At 39.8% G+C, this 14,576-nt stretch overlaps 1 protein-coding gene across 1 annotated transcript; it reads left to right on the forward strand.

Moving 5' to 3' along the window:
* Positions 1-11,284: 11,284 nt before the first annotated feature.
* Positions 11,285-12,779, forward strand: LOC131253387 (alcohol acyltransferase 9). The gene has a single exon (XM_058254346.1). The coding sequence runs from the start codon at positions 11,305-11,307 to the stop codon at positions 12,634-12,636; it is 1,332 nt and encodes a 443-aa protein (XP_058110329.1). The 5' UTR covers positions 11,285-11,304; the 3' UTR covers positions 12,637-12,779.
* Positions 12,780-14,576: the final 1,797 nt, after the last annotated feature.

Raw genomic sequence — 14,576 nt, forward strand, 5'->3', positions numbered from 1 at the left:
GGAAAAAAGAAACATCAGCTTGATCCAAAACTTTTATGGCCCACAGGAAGTTTTTAATGGTTGGCGTTCAATCAACACGGTGTGGTCCACTCATTTTTGGTCTCATATCATAAGACAATCTGAAAAAAAGGACGGATGGCGTGGATGAAACACATACATCATAGTGGTGCCCGCATGGCACTGACGACTAGCCACTGGCTAGTAGCAGACTCACCAGCCAATCCGTTTCCATTCCCAGCCTTACAGCCCTTTTATTTGACATGCAAGTCCTTGTTTTTTAAATTAAGAAGAAATCGATTGAGTTTTGATATTGGCATTTTTTAACCGTTAGATGATCACTAAATATTGAAATCTGGACCATCCACTCAATAAGGTGGGCCACTCTAGTATGCTTTCATATCAGGTGATCATCATGTGTGGCCCCATCTTTTCTCCAAATTGAATATTCTATGTATTTGATATGTTAGTAGAAAAATGAGTAATATTGGAATTGAGAGGCTGGATTACACGTTTGTTACAAACAGGAACGGAAGTGCATGTTGGTTTTTCTAATCTCTTGTTTTGATTGTGCAAGGTTTATCTAATCTATTGAATTGGTGGGCCCAACATAGATGAATCAAGCTTTAAAAAAATTTGACTTTTTCATTTGTTTGGTAAGAAGAAATGTACCAACAGTCCACATCCAATGGAGAAAAGAAGAAAGATTTGATGGTTGGGATTGTCTAATTTGGGAGACCTTTTTTCCTTTCAGGATTCATTTATGATGGGGGACATGAGATCAATGGCTTCGATAACCAATCATGGGATCCAAATGTACAGATTAGGTCCAAAACAGGGGAAAATGTTATTCTAGGGCGTGGATTAGGCGAGGCAGGGATAACAACCTAGTGGGGGAGGCCTTGACCGTGTGGCATACCTCGATTTATGTGATGTACATCCAAGCCGTCCATCCGTTTCGCCATATTACTTTAGGGCATGGAAAAAAATTAGGTAGATCCGATATCTCAGGATTATCACACCAAAGGAAAACGGTGGTGATTGAATTTCCACCGTTAAAATTTTCCGAGGGTCCACTGCAATGTTTATTTTTCATACAATCTGTTGGTAATGTCACACAAACCTAGATTAGTAGAAATCACAAATATTAGCTTCATCCAAACCTTTTAATGTTGGGAATTAAATCCATGTGGTTCACTTAAGATTTGTATCTGCCTCATTTTTTTGAACCGTTCCCTAAAATGATCTAGAAAAACGGATGGACGGCGTGGATATACAAAAAATACATCCAGGTGGGACCCATAGTCAGGGCTCATCCACTAATATGTTACACCCGCCTCACCTAATCCGCACCCGTTATGGTAGCAGGTTAGACTCGCATGATGGATAGTTTACCACCATTTTGGGAATGATGGTGGCTCATCCACCTCACATGTGTCAGTCATGTACAGTGGATGGACCTTGTCTCTGTAATCACACTGTTAAATCCTAACCACATAATCGATAGCTATCAAATGGATGGTCAGAATACTCAAAACTAAAATAAAGGGTGGTTCTAATTCCAACACAAAATCAGGTGGTTGATATCCTCTTTTCAGTATAGGGATTTTGTTATTCTCCACACACAATTGGGTCGGCGATTTGGACGATCCAGATTGCATGATAGCAATGCCATGTATACGGTTGAATAGTCACCACCATTTTTTGAACGGTGGTAAATTATCATAGGACCATTCTTTTTTGACTTATGGCAGAAAATTCTCATTGATAACAGTGTATGAAAAGCACGAAGCAAAAGACAAGAAACGTTTGATGAGAGATCCCTTTCTTGATTTGTGTCTGATAGCAATGTTTGTAAGGTGGGCCCTCTTCCTCAAAAGTTGTAGTGTCTTATGGATGTATGGTACAGTGCCTGGACCCCGATTTTTTTAGAGTACACATGGGTTCTTTGTTTGTACCAGTGGGGACCCATGGCAAGTGATCTGAGCCGTTGTTATGTATGGTCCCACCATGGATTGTCTATGCACCAAAAATCCCCAAGATTCGATGATCATAGCCACCAATTTGTTGGCTTCTTTTTCTATGTTGAATGTGGACCGTTTCTATATTTTCCTTAACTTCTATTTTAAGATTTTTCTTTTCCTCATTTTGGAGATTTCAGGTGTGGGGGTATCCAATCTGGTCCAGTCATATGAACGGCTTAGATCACTATATGGATCCCCACTGGAACAATATGGAGAGAGTAATGTCATATAGAAATCATGTCCGAGAGGGTGGACTAGTCACTGTGGCTGATGTGGAGTAGGTGGGGTGAGGTTCTCCACCCACATCTTTTCACCTTATAAATAGGTTTTGAATTCCGACAAATGGGGCCGTGATTCATTAATCAAGACCGTTGGTTTATTGCATGCGTCTATGATCTGAATCCTTCTGGAAATCTTCAATGAACGGTTTGAGACGCGGATTGGCTACTGACAAGTTGAGTAGCAAGGCTCGCTACTGAAGTGACGTCACCAAGCTATGTGGGCCCACCATGATGTATGTATTGTATCCCCACCGTCCATCCATTTTTAGAGATCATTTTAGGACAGTAGCCAAAGAATGAGGCAGATCAAAATCTGAAGTGGACCCCACCACGGAAATCAATGGGGAGAGTGACGCTCACCGTTAAAACCTTCCTAAGATCCACCTCGATGTTTATTTGAGATCCAAACTGTTCATAAGTTAACGCAGACATTAAAGAAGAGAAAACACTAATATCAGCTTGATCGAAAACTTTAATGGCCCTTAGAAGTTTTTAATGGTGGGCGTCACTTTCTCCACTGTTTTCTGTGGTGGGGTCCACTCGAGGTTTGGATCCGATTCATTCTTTAGCTAACGCCCTAAAATGATCTCTCCAAATGAATAGACGGTGCGGATACAAAACATACATCATGGTGGGACCGTAGAATTAGGTGAGGTCACTTCAGCATCGAGTCTAGCTACTCAACCTGTCAGTAGCTAATCCGCGTCGTCGGGATCTCCAAAGTAGTGATATGCTCGGTAGACAGTCCATCCACGGTGGGACGCAGCAGATAAATGGACTGGATTACCAAACCATGGGTCAGAACTGAAAAACCCACGAGGAAGCGGATTGCCTATTGATGAGGCCCACCGTGATGAATGAGTCTTATCCACTCTATCCATACGTTTTATCCTATCATTTTAGGACATAATCCGAAAATTGAAGCATATCCAAAGTTCAAGTGGATCGTTTTATCTAAGAAGGTTTCAACGGTGGACGTCGTTATCTAAACCCTTTCCTCCGGTATGGTCCACTTGAGCTTTAGATATGCTTCAGTTTAGAGCTCATCCTTAAAATTATCTGTAAAAACGGATGGATGGCGTGGATAAGACATATATATCTACTGTGGGCCCCACAGAGTTTACGCTATAGCACTCGGCTTTCCTCCGTGGAGCTCACCGTGATGTGTGGGTTTCATCCACGCCGTCCATCCAGTTTTTAAGATTATATTAAGGATGCTAACAAAAATTCTGGTAGATTCAAGGCTCAAGTGGACCACATTACAGGAAATAGCGGTAGTAATGACGACCACCGTTGAAACCGTTTTAGAGTCGACCGTCATGTTTTTTTTTTCATCCAAACTATTCATAAGGTCACAGATAACTGGATTAAGAGAAAGCATGGATATCAGCTTGATCAAAAGTTCAGTGGCTCCCAACAAGTTTTAATGTTGAGCGTCCAATTCCCACTGTGTGGTCCACTTGTGCCTTAGATCTACCCCCTTTTTGGCCTCATGCCTTTGAAATGATATGAAAAATGGATGAACGGCGTGGATAAAACACATATACGATGGTGACCCCACAGAGCCCCTGTCAAGACCGAGTCCGTCCAGGCGGGAGCAGGACGCAATTCGCTGCTCACTGCGCAACGTGGTGTATACGAGAAAAACTTTGATACTCTGGCAGAGTGTGATGGATGATGCACAAGCATTCCAAGATTACTTAGAAATTGTGTGCCTTGTATATGAGAAATTCAAATTAAACCGTTCAAACTATATATTCCACCTTAGATTTATCACGAACCAAAAAATTGAGCTTATTTTATGAGCTGACCATTAGATTTGTAGGCAGTCATTGGACGGTAAAAAATGAAACATATCCAAATGCGCCCATCACAACCAACAAATGACCATAAATAAGAGACGTCATTTTTCAACCAATCTAATTTTAGGATTATAAATTAGGAACAGTGAGTTAGACAATTTAGTCAGTTGAAACGTGTATAATTAATTTCTGAGCGCCTGCGTATCAAGCATCGAACCCGACCAGAGTATCAAAAAACTGGTGGGCACAGGCACATGCGTTTGAAGAACTCAACGGTGCAATGATGGTAGCATCTTATTTCATTATCCTAAAAGCTTCTCTTTTTAGCAAGGCTGATATTCTATCTCCTCCAACCCATCTTTGCTGCTTTTGCTTGAAACGACATCAGCTTTTATTAAAAGATAGAAACACCCAACTGGTTCATGTGGAGAGAATCAGCCCCATATCAAGAGAGGTGGACACTTTTCATCGGTTGGTGTGCAATCTCAAGATATACACTAATAATACTCGCGCGAGTAGGAATTATATGGCTACTTGGAGGCCCACATGTGACATGGGACGGATGAAAGATCTTGGCCATTCATTAGCTTGGCCTCGATGCCTATTTGCCCTGGTGCGATCGTTGTGTGGACCGGATCGTTAGGGAGGCCATACTCGCATAGTAAATGTGGACTGTTGGTACTGCGTGTTTAACCTAATGAATGGATCGAATTTTGGAACAGGGACCACTCGACAAACGGTCCTGATATCATACATGTTCACCGCTCTGGCACATGTGCATGCAAGTAGCATTCTGTTCTTATTTATGTGAGTAGCCTCAGTGGGACTCTTTAATAAGATATGTCTTTCCTTCCTAGTATTGGAGGATTTGTTAGGTATCTACTTAAAAAAATATACCACTAGCCTAGGTAGGTCAAGAAGTGTGGAGCATTCATATGAGTAGGTATCTCACTGAAAACCATCATAGATCCATAGATTTGGACTTTTTCTTTTTTTAAAGATTTTTTTAGTGTGTGATGATTCCGACTAGAAATTATACAAGTCGGGAGCAGGATATTGGTCTCGCTTGGCAATATGGATTTGAGTGCGTTTCAAATTCAAAAGTCATTTGGTAGCAAGAATTGAGAGGTATTTAGAATACACAATTTTACTGTATTTTGAATCCCTTGTACTTAATTTAAAAACACATGCATCTTTTAGTTATATTTTAAAAGGCATGATAGACGTTTGCAATGAGTGTATCACTAGGCTACTAATCTATTGTATACATGGCATATTGATGATACCTTAAAACAATCAAATTATCAACTACATAAATAAAATTACATTAATAAAATGATTCGAACAATCCAAACATTGGACATGTAAATTGACAGTTAAAAAATATTAGAGCTTGTTTGGTGCGTGGTATCATGTGGAATTAAGTGTTATGGAATTACATTTGGTCCCATGTAAATTTCATCTAGTGCTTGGAAATGATGAAAATGATTGAATTAATCTTAGTATCATATCATCTAGAGCCAATAGTAAATATTACAGGAATTTTTATAGATTTCGCAATCTACAATATCTATGACCCCTTGTTGATGCATGTGTTTTATTAACAATGTTCATCCGTTTGTGCCTTTTACATGTGACATTCAAGTTACATGTGTATAGAATTAATTGTGAAATCTTGTCCCTTTGATTACAATTCCATAGTCCACCAAATGTAGGCTCCAGTTAATATAGTGTATTTTACAAAGGAAGAATTTTAATCCCAACCATGGATCTAGAGTGTCAAAATACCATGTTAATTCCAACATGCAATCATTGTACAATAATGGTATTAATTCCATCTAATGCAATTCCATACCATTTAATCTAGTAGTCTAAGCAGGATTTTGCAAGTCACTCATCCGTGACCCTATACTTGTGGCCTACCCAAGGCGTGAAATTTCGTTATGTTTGGACAAAATATACATTTCAATGTGTTTATTATAATTGTTCTATCAAATATAACATATGTACACTGGTTACTAATTAGGGACACTAAAGTTGTTTTAGTGATCAAATTCAAATTTTGATATGTATACTATAAATTTTCAATGCATATCTATTTTTTAGGATTCCAGTGCATTCTAATCACAATCTACCAACACAACTAAAGATTCATAATCACCTTAATTTGTGATTTGGAATCCAATGAATTCAAATACAAGCTCCCAAATAAGCCCTTGGTAACTCACTACACTATCCTAATTGTAGGTCCTAACTAATAAAGCTCGAGAGCTAAAAGTCACATGGATTTGATTTTCTAGCTAGATGATGGGTAGACATGTAACCCATGATTGAAATGAAAAATAGCCAATGGTTTACCTGCGACAAACAAATGTCCATTAATCAGCATTTGCCTGGTTCACTTCATCTGATTTTGAAGTAAACCTCAATGTGGCCGGTCTCGGACTCTAGATGTTCAATGAGTTGATGTCCCACACATGTACAACATATAAATGCATGTGCCATTATACTTATCATTATCGTCTAAGCCTTATTCTAACTAATTGGGGTTGCCTAAGTGAATCATATTCCGCAATGCCACTCTATCAAAGACCATATTATTATTTATAACAAAGGTCATCAATTTCTCATTATCTCCACCCACTGCCTTTTGGGCTTCCCTTAACCTTGTAAAGTTTGTTTGTTTGTTTGGTTTATTTTTTTTTTTACCTAAAAAAAAAAAAACTAAAATCAACTCATTGCTTCTAACCTAATAGTTCTTAGGGCCTGTTTGGGAGCATGGATTTGGAACCCCCTAGAATCGGAATCCCCTAAATTTGAAATCTTCTTACTGTGTTTGGTGGCCTGGATTGGAAATCAACTTTAATCCAAAAGTAGTGGTGCATGGTATATTTACTAGGGCTTGAATTTAATTACTAAATCAACTTTAATATCTCTAATTAGTGTACGTATGTAATGTTTAACGCAATGGTTGCAATAAGCCCGCTGAAATATATGCTTTGCCCCAAATTGATGAAATTACAAGTCTCGGGTGAGCCACAAGCACAAAATCTTGTTCAAGTGACTAATCAACGATTTTTAACCATTGATTTACATGGACAATGTTTAGATGAAGCTAATCATCATATTTAAGTAATTATAGTGATGCGACTAATACTCTAATTGGTTTGGGACATCATTAGTGGGTCATATGCCTAATAGACTAATAGTCCAGTGGCATACATGTTATACATGTAACTCTAGGAAGGATTTCATATGTAATCCAAGCTCTCACCATGGAATCGAAACCCCTTCTTTCAGGGGATTTGAAACCCCCTGCATTTGAAACTCCCAATTACTTTATGGTGCCAAACAACCAGCTGGGGATTTGAAATCCTCTCAAATCCCCCTAAATCCATAGTGCCAAACAACCCCAGTTTACATGATCAAACCATCTAAGTCTATTTTCCGTCATTTAATTATCGGTTGGTAATCCTATCTTCCTTATGATGTATTCATTTTTAATTGTATTTTTTCCTATCTTGCCGCTCATCTATTTCACCATCCCTATGCTCAACCATCGATCTAATGCATCAATATAGCAGTCTACAAGAATATATCATTTCTAGGTCGTTGATATACTCTAACAGGATCACTTTAAAAAATATTTCATGGATTCCAACACTTGGAAAAATATTTCATGGAAATATTCCAATACAAACACCGTATCAAATATATTCTTCACACATTTTTTTCACCCCATAATTGTAGGGCCTAATTGGATAGTTGTAAATGCTTGTAAAGCATGGCAAATAAGTAAAAATGGCTTACTTGGTATTTACTTGAAGTAGAGATGTTACTTGAAGTAGAGATGTTGCCAAGTACGACTTTGTGAAAAGAGCATCACGTAAACTCTGTGGGCCCCACCATGATGTATGTGTTACATCGACACTGGCCATTCATTTTGTCAAATCATTTGAGGGTATGAGCCAAAAAATGAGGTTGATTCAAAACTTCTCTAGCCCCAGTACGTTTTCAATGGCAGGCGTTCAATCCTCATCGTTTTCCATAGTTCAGTCAACCTGACATTTGGTTCTACCTCATCTTTTGACTCATGCCTTAAAGTGATACGAAAAATGAATGGACCATGTAGATATAGCATATAAATCACGTTGGGCTCATCCATTACAAAGATAAGTTTTGCTCGATTTTGCGGTGCGTTTTAGAGCTAACCAAACATGAAGCAGTTATCATAATTACTTGTTTACCACTATTTATATGCCGTTACAGCTAACCGAACAATTCCTTAATGAAATTTAATTACATAAAAGATTGATTGTATTGGAATGTATTGTATGAACTGGAACATGTATTGCCGTAATTCATACCTATGCCTAAAACTACTGTGATAAAATTCTTATCACACCACACGAAACCCTAAGTGATTTTATGGAGAGCCGGGCTGCATGACTAGAGAATCCAATGATCGGTCATCCATTTGGTGCCGTTCCCAACATTTCATATTCCAAAGAGCCGCTAAACATGCTTGCTTGTTCAATCATCTCTAGAGTAGGTGAGGTTTTCATTGCGATATGGATTTGCGTGACCTCGTTTCACGAATAATAAAATGGTGGAATTTGGAGATTCATCAACCATTAAATAAAAAAGAAAAAAGAAAAAAGAAAAAAAAAAAGAAAACACTGATCCATCTTTATGATCTGTTCCCACTAATGAAGTGCCAATAATATATAGTACTGTAGTTAGAAAATGTTGTAATCCGTTACAATGGAAGTCTTTCTTTATTGTATTTTATGATTAGGGGTGTACACAAACCGAGCTAGCTCGGTTAGCTCGCTCGACTTGACTCGAAAAAGCTCGATTCAACTTGGTTCAAAGCTGAGTTCAAGCCGAGTCAAGATGATTTTTTGAGCTCGAAAATGAGTTCGAACCGAGTTTGAGCAGGCCTTAGCTCGACTCTCAGATCGAATCCAGCTCAAATTGAACTCGGATCGAACCAGTTCGGTGACTCAGTTACTTTGCCATTAACATTGCTCACCAAGTGTTTGATAAAATGACTCAACGAAGTGTGGTTGGTGGCAAGGAAGGTATGTACATGAAATAAATACCCTTTTTTTTTTCTTGATTTTTATGTTACTTAGAAGGTATTTGATAAAATACCTGTAAAACCATTGCTTTTGTTTCACATACAGAGGGATTTTGAAGGTGTAGTTCAGGTGTTTGTGGAAATGCCTCAATGGCGAACTCGGCTCGATCTTGGGTCGAACCCGGCCTGAGCTACTAACTGAACGGAGTTGAGCTGACCAGTCAAGCTCAAGGATCGAGCCAAGCCGAGTTCGAGCTGAGGTCAACCAGTGGCTGAGCTGAGTCGAGCTGAGGCCAACTTGATTCAGTTCAGCTCGATGTACACCCCTATTCATGATAGGAAAGTCTTGACAAAATAACGATCACCATTTAAATGTAGCAACCTACTTAATAGTGTCATATGATGCAATGTAAGGTACTTTTATGAAATAAAAAAGAAAAAGAAAAACAATCATCACTAAATTTTCCATAAAAAACTTACGAAATATATATTTTAAAATTATTAAAGATTAGAAAGTTTGATGGAAAATGACTCCCCTCTTGATTTGTTTTCTCACCTTTTTATTATTTATCATTTTAGGTGTATTGTATTTAAAAATTATTAAAGATTAGAAAGCTTGATGGAAAATGACTCCCTTCTTGATTTGTTTTCTCACCTTTTTATTATTTATCATTTTAGGTGTATTGTATTGTTTAGATGGGGAGTATCCTACCCTTGCCTGTCTTTAGGCACAAATTGACAGTTTTGTGGGCGGGCCCACCATGATGCATCTATTTATTCACATCGTCCGTGCTCTCCCAAATCATTTTAAGGTATCCGTATCAAAATGAGTCAGATCCAACAATCAAGTGGACCACACCAAATAATAAGGGCGTGTTTGGTCCGTGGAGTTGAATGGTATTGAATTGTATTAGATGGTATTAACATCATTATTGCACAATAATTGCATATCTAGAAATACCATAGTATTGTAGCCATCCAATTCAATGTTTGGGATAAAAATTTTGCTACAAGAAAGCATCCGGATTAAGCAAAATCATGTTTGGTGGATCATTGAATTGTAATCAACGAATGTCATTCACTTGTACAGATATATAACCAAAATGTCATGTGTAAACGGTGTATATAGATAGATGGCATGAATAAACACATGCATCAATGTGAGGCCCACAAGTGTAGTGGATTTCAAAATCCACGTGAATCCTACATAAGACCAAATGCAATTCCATCCCACCTAATTCTAGCTTTTCCCATACTCTCCAAATGCTGAACAGAATTAACCCGTGTCAAATGCCCCTTAAGCTTGGATTGTATTAAATGCACACAGCATTAAATATAAGTTGCATTGAATGCAAGAGTAACATGTGGTGTGGTATACTTGACCATTGAATTTACCTTATTTTCATTCAAATACCTTTAAATGATCCGTGAGAAGAGACGTACAGCCTAGCTAAACAGATACATCACGGTTGGCCCACATACAAAATTTCCTATTCATGGCTAAAGATGGCAGGGGTAGTACGCAATCCCCGTCCGAATTGTTCACCATTTTATTATTTAATTATCACATGATCTAAAATTGGTTTCGTATATTGTATTGTTCTCCAATAATACAAAGTGATATCAAACCTCGTATGACGTTATTTCAATTCGATGCCGACAATACAACCCTATTATTCATAGTACACATCAACAGATACGTACCGATTTCAAAATATTCTTTAAAACTTTAACTTGATAATGCAAGTTTTTAAACCCTCTTCTACCGTCTAAGAAACCAAATCCACCCCTAGGTCAAATCGATAAAAGGCCGGACAAGTTCTGTTTCCATCACCCATCATTTCAAATGACCAATCAAACAAACGAGGGAGACATTCCGCCGCAACGACAGAAAGCTAGCCAAGGCACTACCCCCTCCATAAAGCGATACGCAGGAGAATCTCATACAAATCTTGCGTAACATAAGAAAGAAAAGAAATAAAGATGATGGCATTGACAGAGATGATGACGACAATGAGATATTAACCACCAAAAAAATGCAATACAAAGCTATGCCATTGCAACTCACAACTCACAACTCACAAATAGAATAGAGAGAGAGAGAGAGAGGTTTTAATATGGCGGGTTTTGTAGTTGATGTCAAAGAAGTAATGCTTGTAACTCCAGAAAGCCCGACTCCGAAACACATTCTCAAATTATCTTCTTTGGATTCTCAGCTCTTTCTCAGATTCACCATTGAGTATTTATTCATTTATCCTCCTCATCCTAACCAAGATCGTGGAACGGTTGTGGAGCAGATGAAGGCAGGACTCGCACGAGCGTTGGTTCCGTACTACCCGTTCTCGGGTCGGGTGAGACAACGGTCTGATGGATTGGGTCTTGAGGTAGTGTGTCATGCCCAAGGTGCTGTTTTCATTGAAGCGGAGTCGAATGCATCTGTTTGCGAGTTTGAGCGAGCCCCACGTCGTCGAAATCAGTGGAGGAAATTGCTGGCCATACACGTGGAGGATGTTTTAGCTGGTCCAGCTCTCATTGTACAGCTGACATGGCTTGCTGATGGAGCTGCGGCTCTTGCTGTGGGAATCAGTCATTGTATTTGTGATGGAATTGGGAGTGGTGAGTTCCTTAATTCGTGGGCTGAGTTGGCAACTGGACAGCGTGGACTCGATGAACTACAACCAGAACCTGTCTGGGACCGACATCTTCTCGAACCTATGCAGGCCCCACATAACTTGATTCCTCACCCCGAGTTTGAACGAGTTCAAGATCAGTGCCGTTTCTCAACTCGTCTCACAAAAGAACCACTCGTCCCGACTGCTATTTGCTTCGATCGTCGACACCTGGTTGAGCTTAAAAAACTCGCTTCAGCAAGTGAAGACGAGTGGGTCGACTCAGTAGGAATCCCGAGTCGAGTCAGTGATTTCCCATACACGTCATTCGAAGTGTTATCTGCACATGTTTGGAGGTGTTGGGTGAGAGCGATGGAACTGCCAGAGAGGCAGACGGTGCGGTTGCTTTTCAGCATCGATATCCGAAGAAGGGTGGAGCCAGGACTCCCGGAAGGGTATTATGGGAATGGATTTGTGCTGGGTTGCGCACAAGCGACTGTAAAAGAACTCGACGAGAACGGGTTGGGGTGGGCTGCTGGGCTGGTGAGGAGTGCGAAGGAACGGGTTGGGGATGAGTATGTGAGATCGGTGGTTGAGATGGTGAGTGAGTCAAGAGCGAGTCCTGACTTAGTGGGTGTGTTGATCTTGTCACAGTGGTCAAGGTTGGGATTGGAGAGAGTGGATTTTGGGCTGGGGAAGCCTTTGCATGTGGGGCCCATCTGTTGTGATATATATTGCTTGTTTTTGCCAGTTTACAAGCAAAGGGATGCAGTGAAGGTGATGTTAGCTGTACCCAAGAGTGGGATTTCTAAGTATGAGTATTGGCTTAGGAATCCTTAAGGGTGTGTTTGGTTGCACTAAATATCATGATATTTGGTGCGGCCAAACACATCCTAAAAGAGAATTCTGAATTTTTTTTTTTTTTTTTTGGATCGAGGTCTTATGTGATGTTTGGATATGGATTGGTAGATTTATTTTATTAATCTTGATTAGTTCATGAGTTCAAAATTGATGCATGGTAGTTTATAGTTGATAGTGTTATGAGTTGTCTCTAAATATTTGAACAGTCCAGTCAAGTGATCTGGACAGTTCATTATGTCCAGATCGCTCATATGGGTTAGTGGAGGTAAAACATGTTGATTGGATGGTTATATTCATCTGATCAGTGAAATATGAAAATGGATGGTATGGATTGACCTTTTTTAATTTTTTATTTTTATTTTACACACGCACACACACCACCACACACTCACCGCCATGGTGGGATTTCACCACCTATGGGTCCACGACTGGAGAAAAGCAGGGGTTGAAACTCCTGAGAGTCTACGACTGGAGTAAGAGTTAGGACCCAGTCTGGATTGACCTTGGATTGCCATGAGTGATCGTAACGATGCCCTACATCGGTTGGAATTGAACGGATAGAACTGAAGGGACCAAAGTTTGGAAGGAAGCAATAATCAAGTGGCTATGACTTTATCACAGTAAGCAATAGAAGGTGGGCTGGACTTGATGGACAATCCTATATTAATTTAGGAGCCATCCTCATGTCCCATTGGACCCGGACAGATTAGGCCTACTAGAGCTGGGCAGCCAGTTGAGTCAGACCGAGTTAGGGCTGACCCAACTCGATCCAGTTTTGAAATAGGCCGGACTCGAACTTGACTGGATTCGGTACCGAGTCCAGCATGCGTAACCCGATCTGAGTCTGCGACTAGCCCGGACTAATCCAAACCAAGTCCAACCTGGTCACAAGTACCAAGTTGGGTGCAAAGGGTATCCACATGCTGAAATCACAACTCAAAACCTAGATTCACTTGCTAGAATTGCAGCCTCTCTATCAGCTACAAGGCATCTTAGATCTAAAACGTTATATTTGAGTTTTTGGTTTTTTGTTTTTTTAAAATTTAATTTATTTGTTTATTTATTTATTTAATATATGTACAAGTAGAGTTTCAGATCGAGTCAGAGTTAGTACTGAGTTGGATTTCATGTTGAGTCGAGTCGAGTTACTAGGTGACTCGAACTCGACTCGGCTTGAGTTGGGATTGGACGAAGTCAACTCGATTCAGATAGACTCACCCACTCGATTTGTATCGAGTCTGAGCTGAACGAGTTGGACGAGTTGAGTTTCCCAAGTCGAGTCATCCCGTGCCCAGCTCTAAGGCATACAATGAATGCTGGGCCCAATTAACAAATGTGTAGGGTCCATACTGACCACATTTCCTATTGAGGCCCAGTGAAATGGCCCAGATCTGTTTGGTACCGTTTGATTTTAGAACCCAATCCAAAAATTGAGGCCTGATTGAAAATGGGGCCACTAGAATTCCAAGATCAAACTAACCAGCAACTTTTGAGGAACATATGATCATGATTGGCCCACTTGGGCTTGGGAACAGGTGGACCTGAGGTTGGTTTATGCCTGTAATTTAATCTACTCTGGTGGACCTGTCTTGCTGGCCCTGATCAAAATCTTGCTTGATCTTGGCCCAGGCCCAGCCCATGCCAACCTTTATCATGACCCAGCTGATTCATTTGGTTAAACTCACTGTAGATTGATTAAAGCTTGTTCTAACCATCCATTCGATGCTCTGAAAATGGACATCAGATCCATCATCTACCTCGTGGAACCATCCGTCTGGAATTTGGTAAACACGCACGACATCAGCGTGATCTAGCTCATTCATTTGCTGAGCCTCTTTAAAAATTAATGTGATCAGGTTATCGCAACCGTTCAAATGATTGGCTGCAGGATGGTAGAAAGGGAAACACCCTGCAGCCAA

This window comes from Magnolia sinica, chromosome 8 (genome assembly GCF_029962835.1).
Source record: "Magnolia sinica isolate HGM2019 chromosome 8, MsV1, whole genome shotgun sequence".
NCBI lineage: Eukaryota > Viridiplantae > Streptophyta > Magnoliopsida > Magnoliales > Magnoliaceae > Magnolia > Magnolia sinica.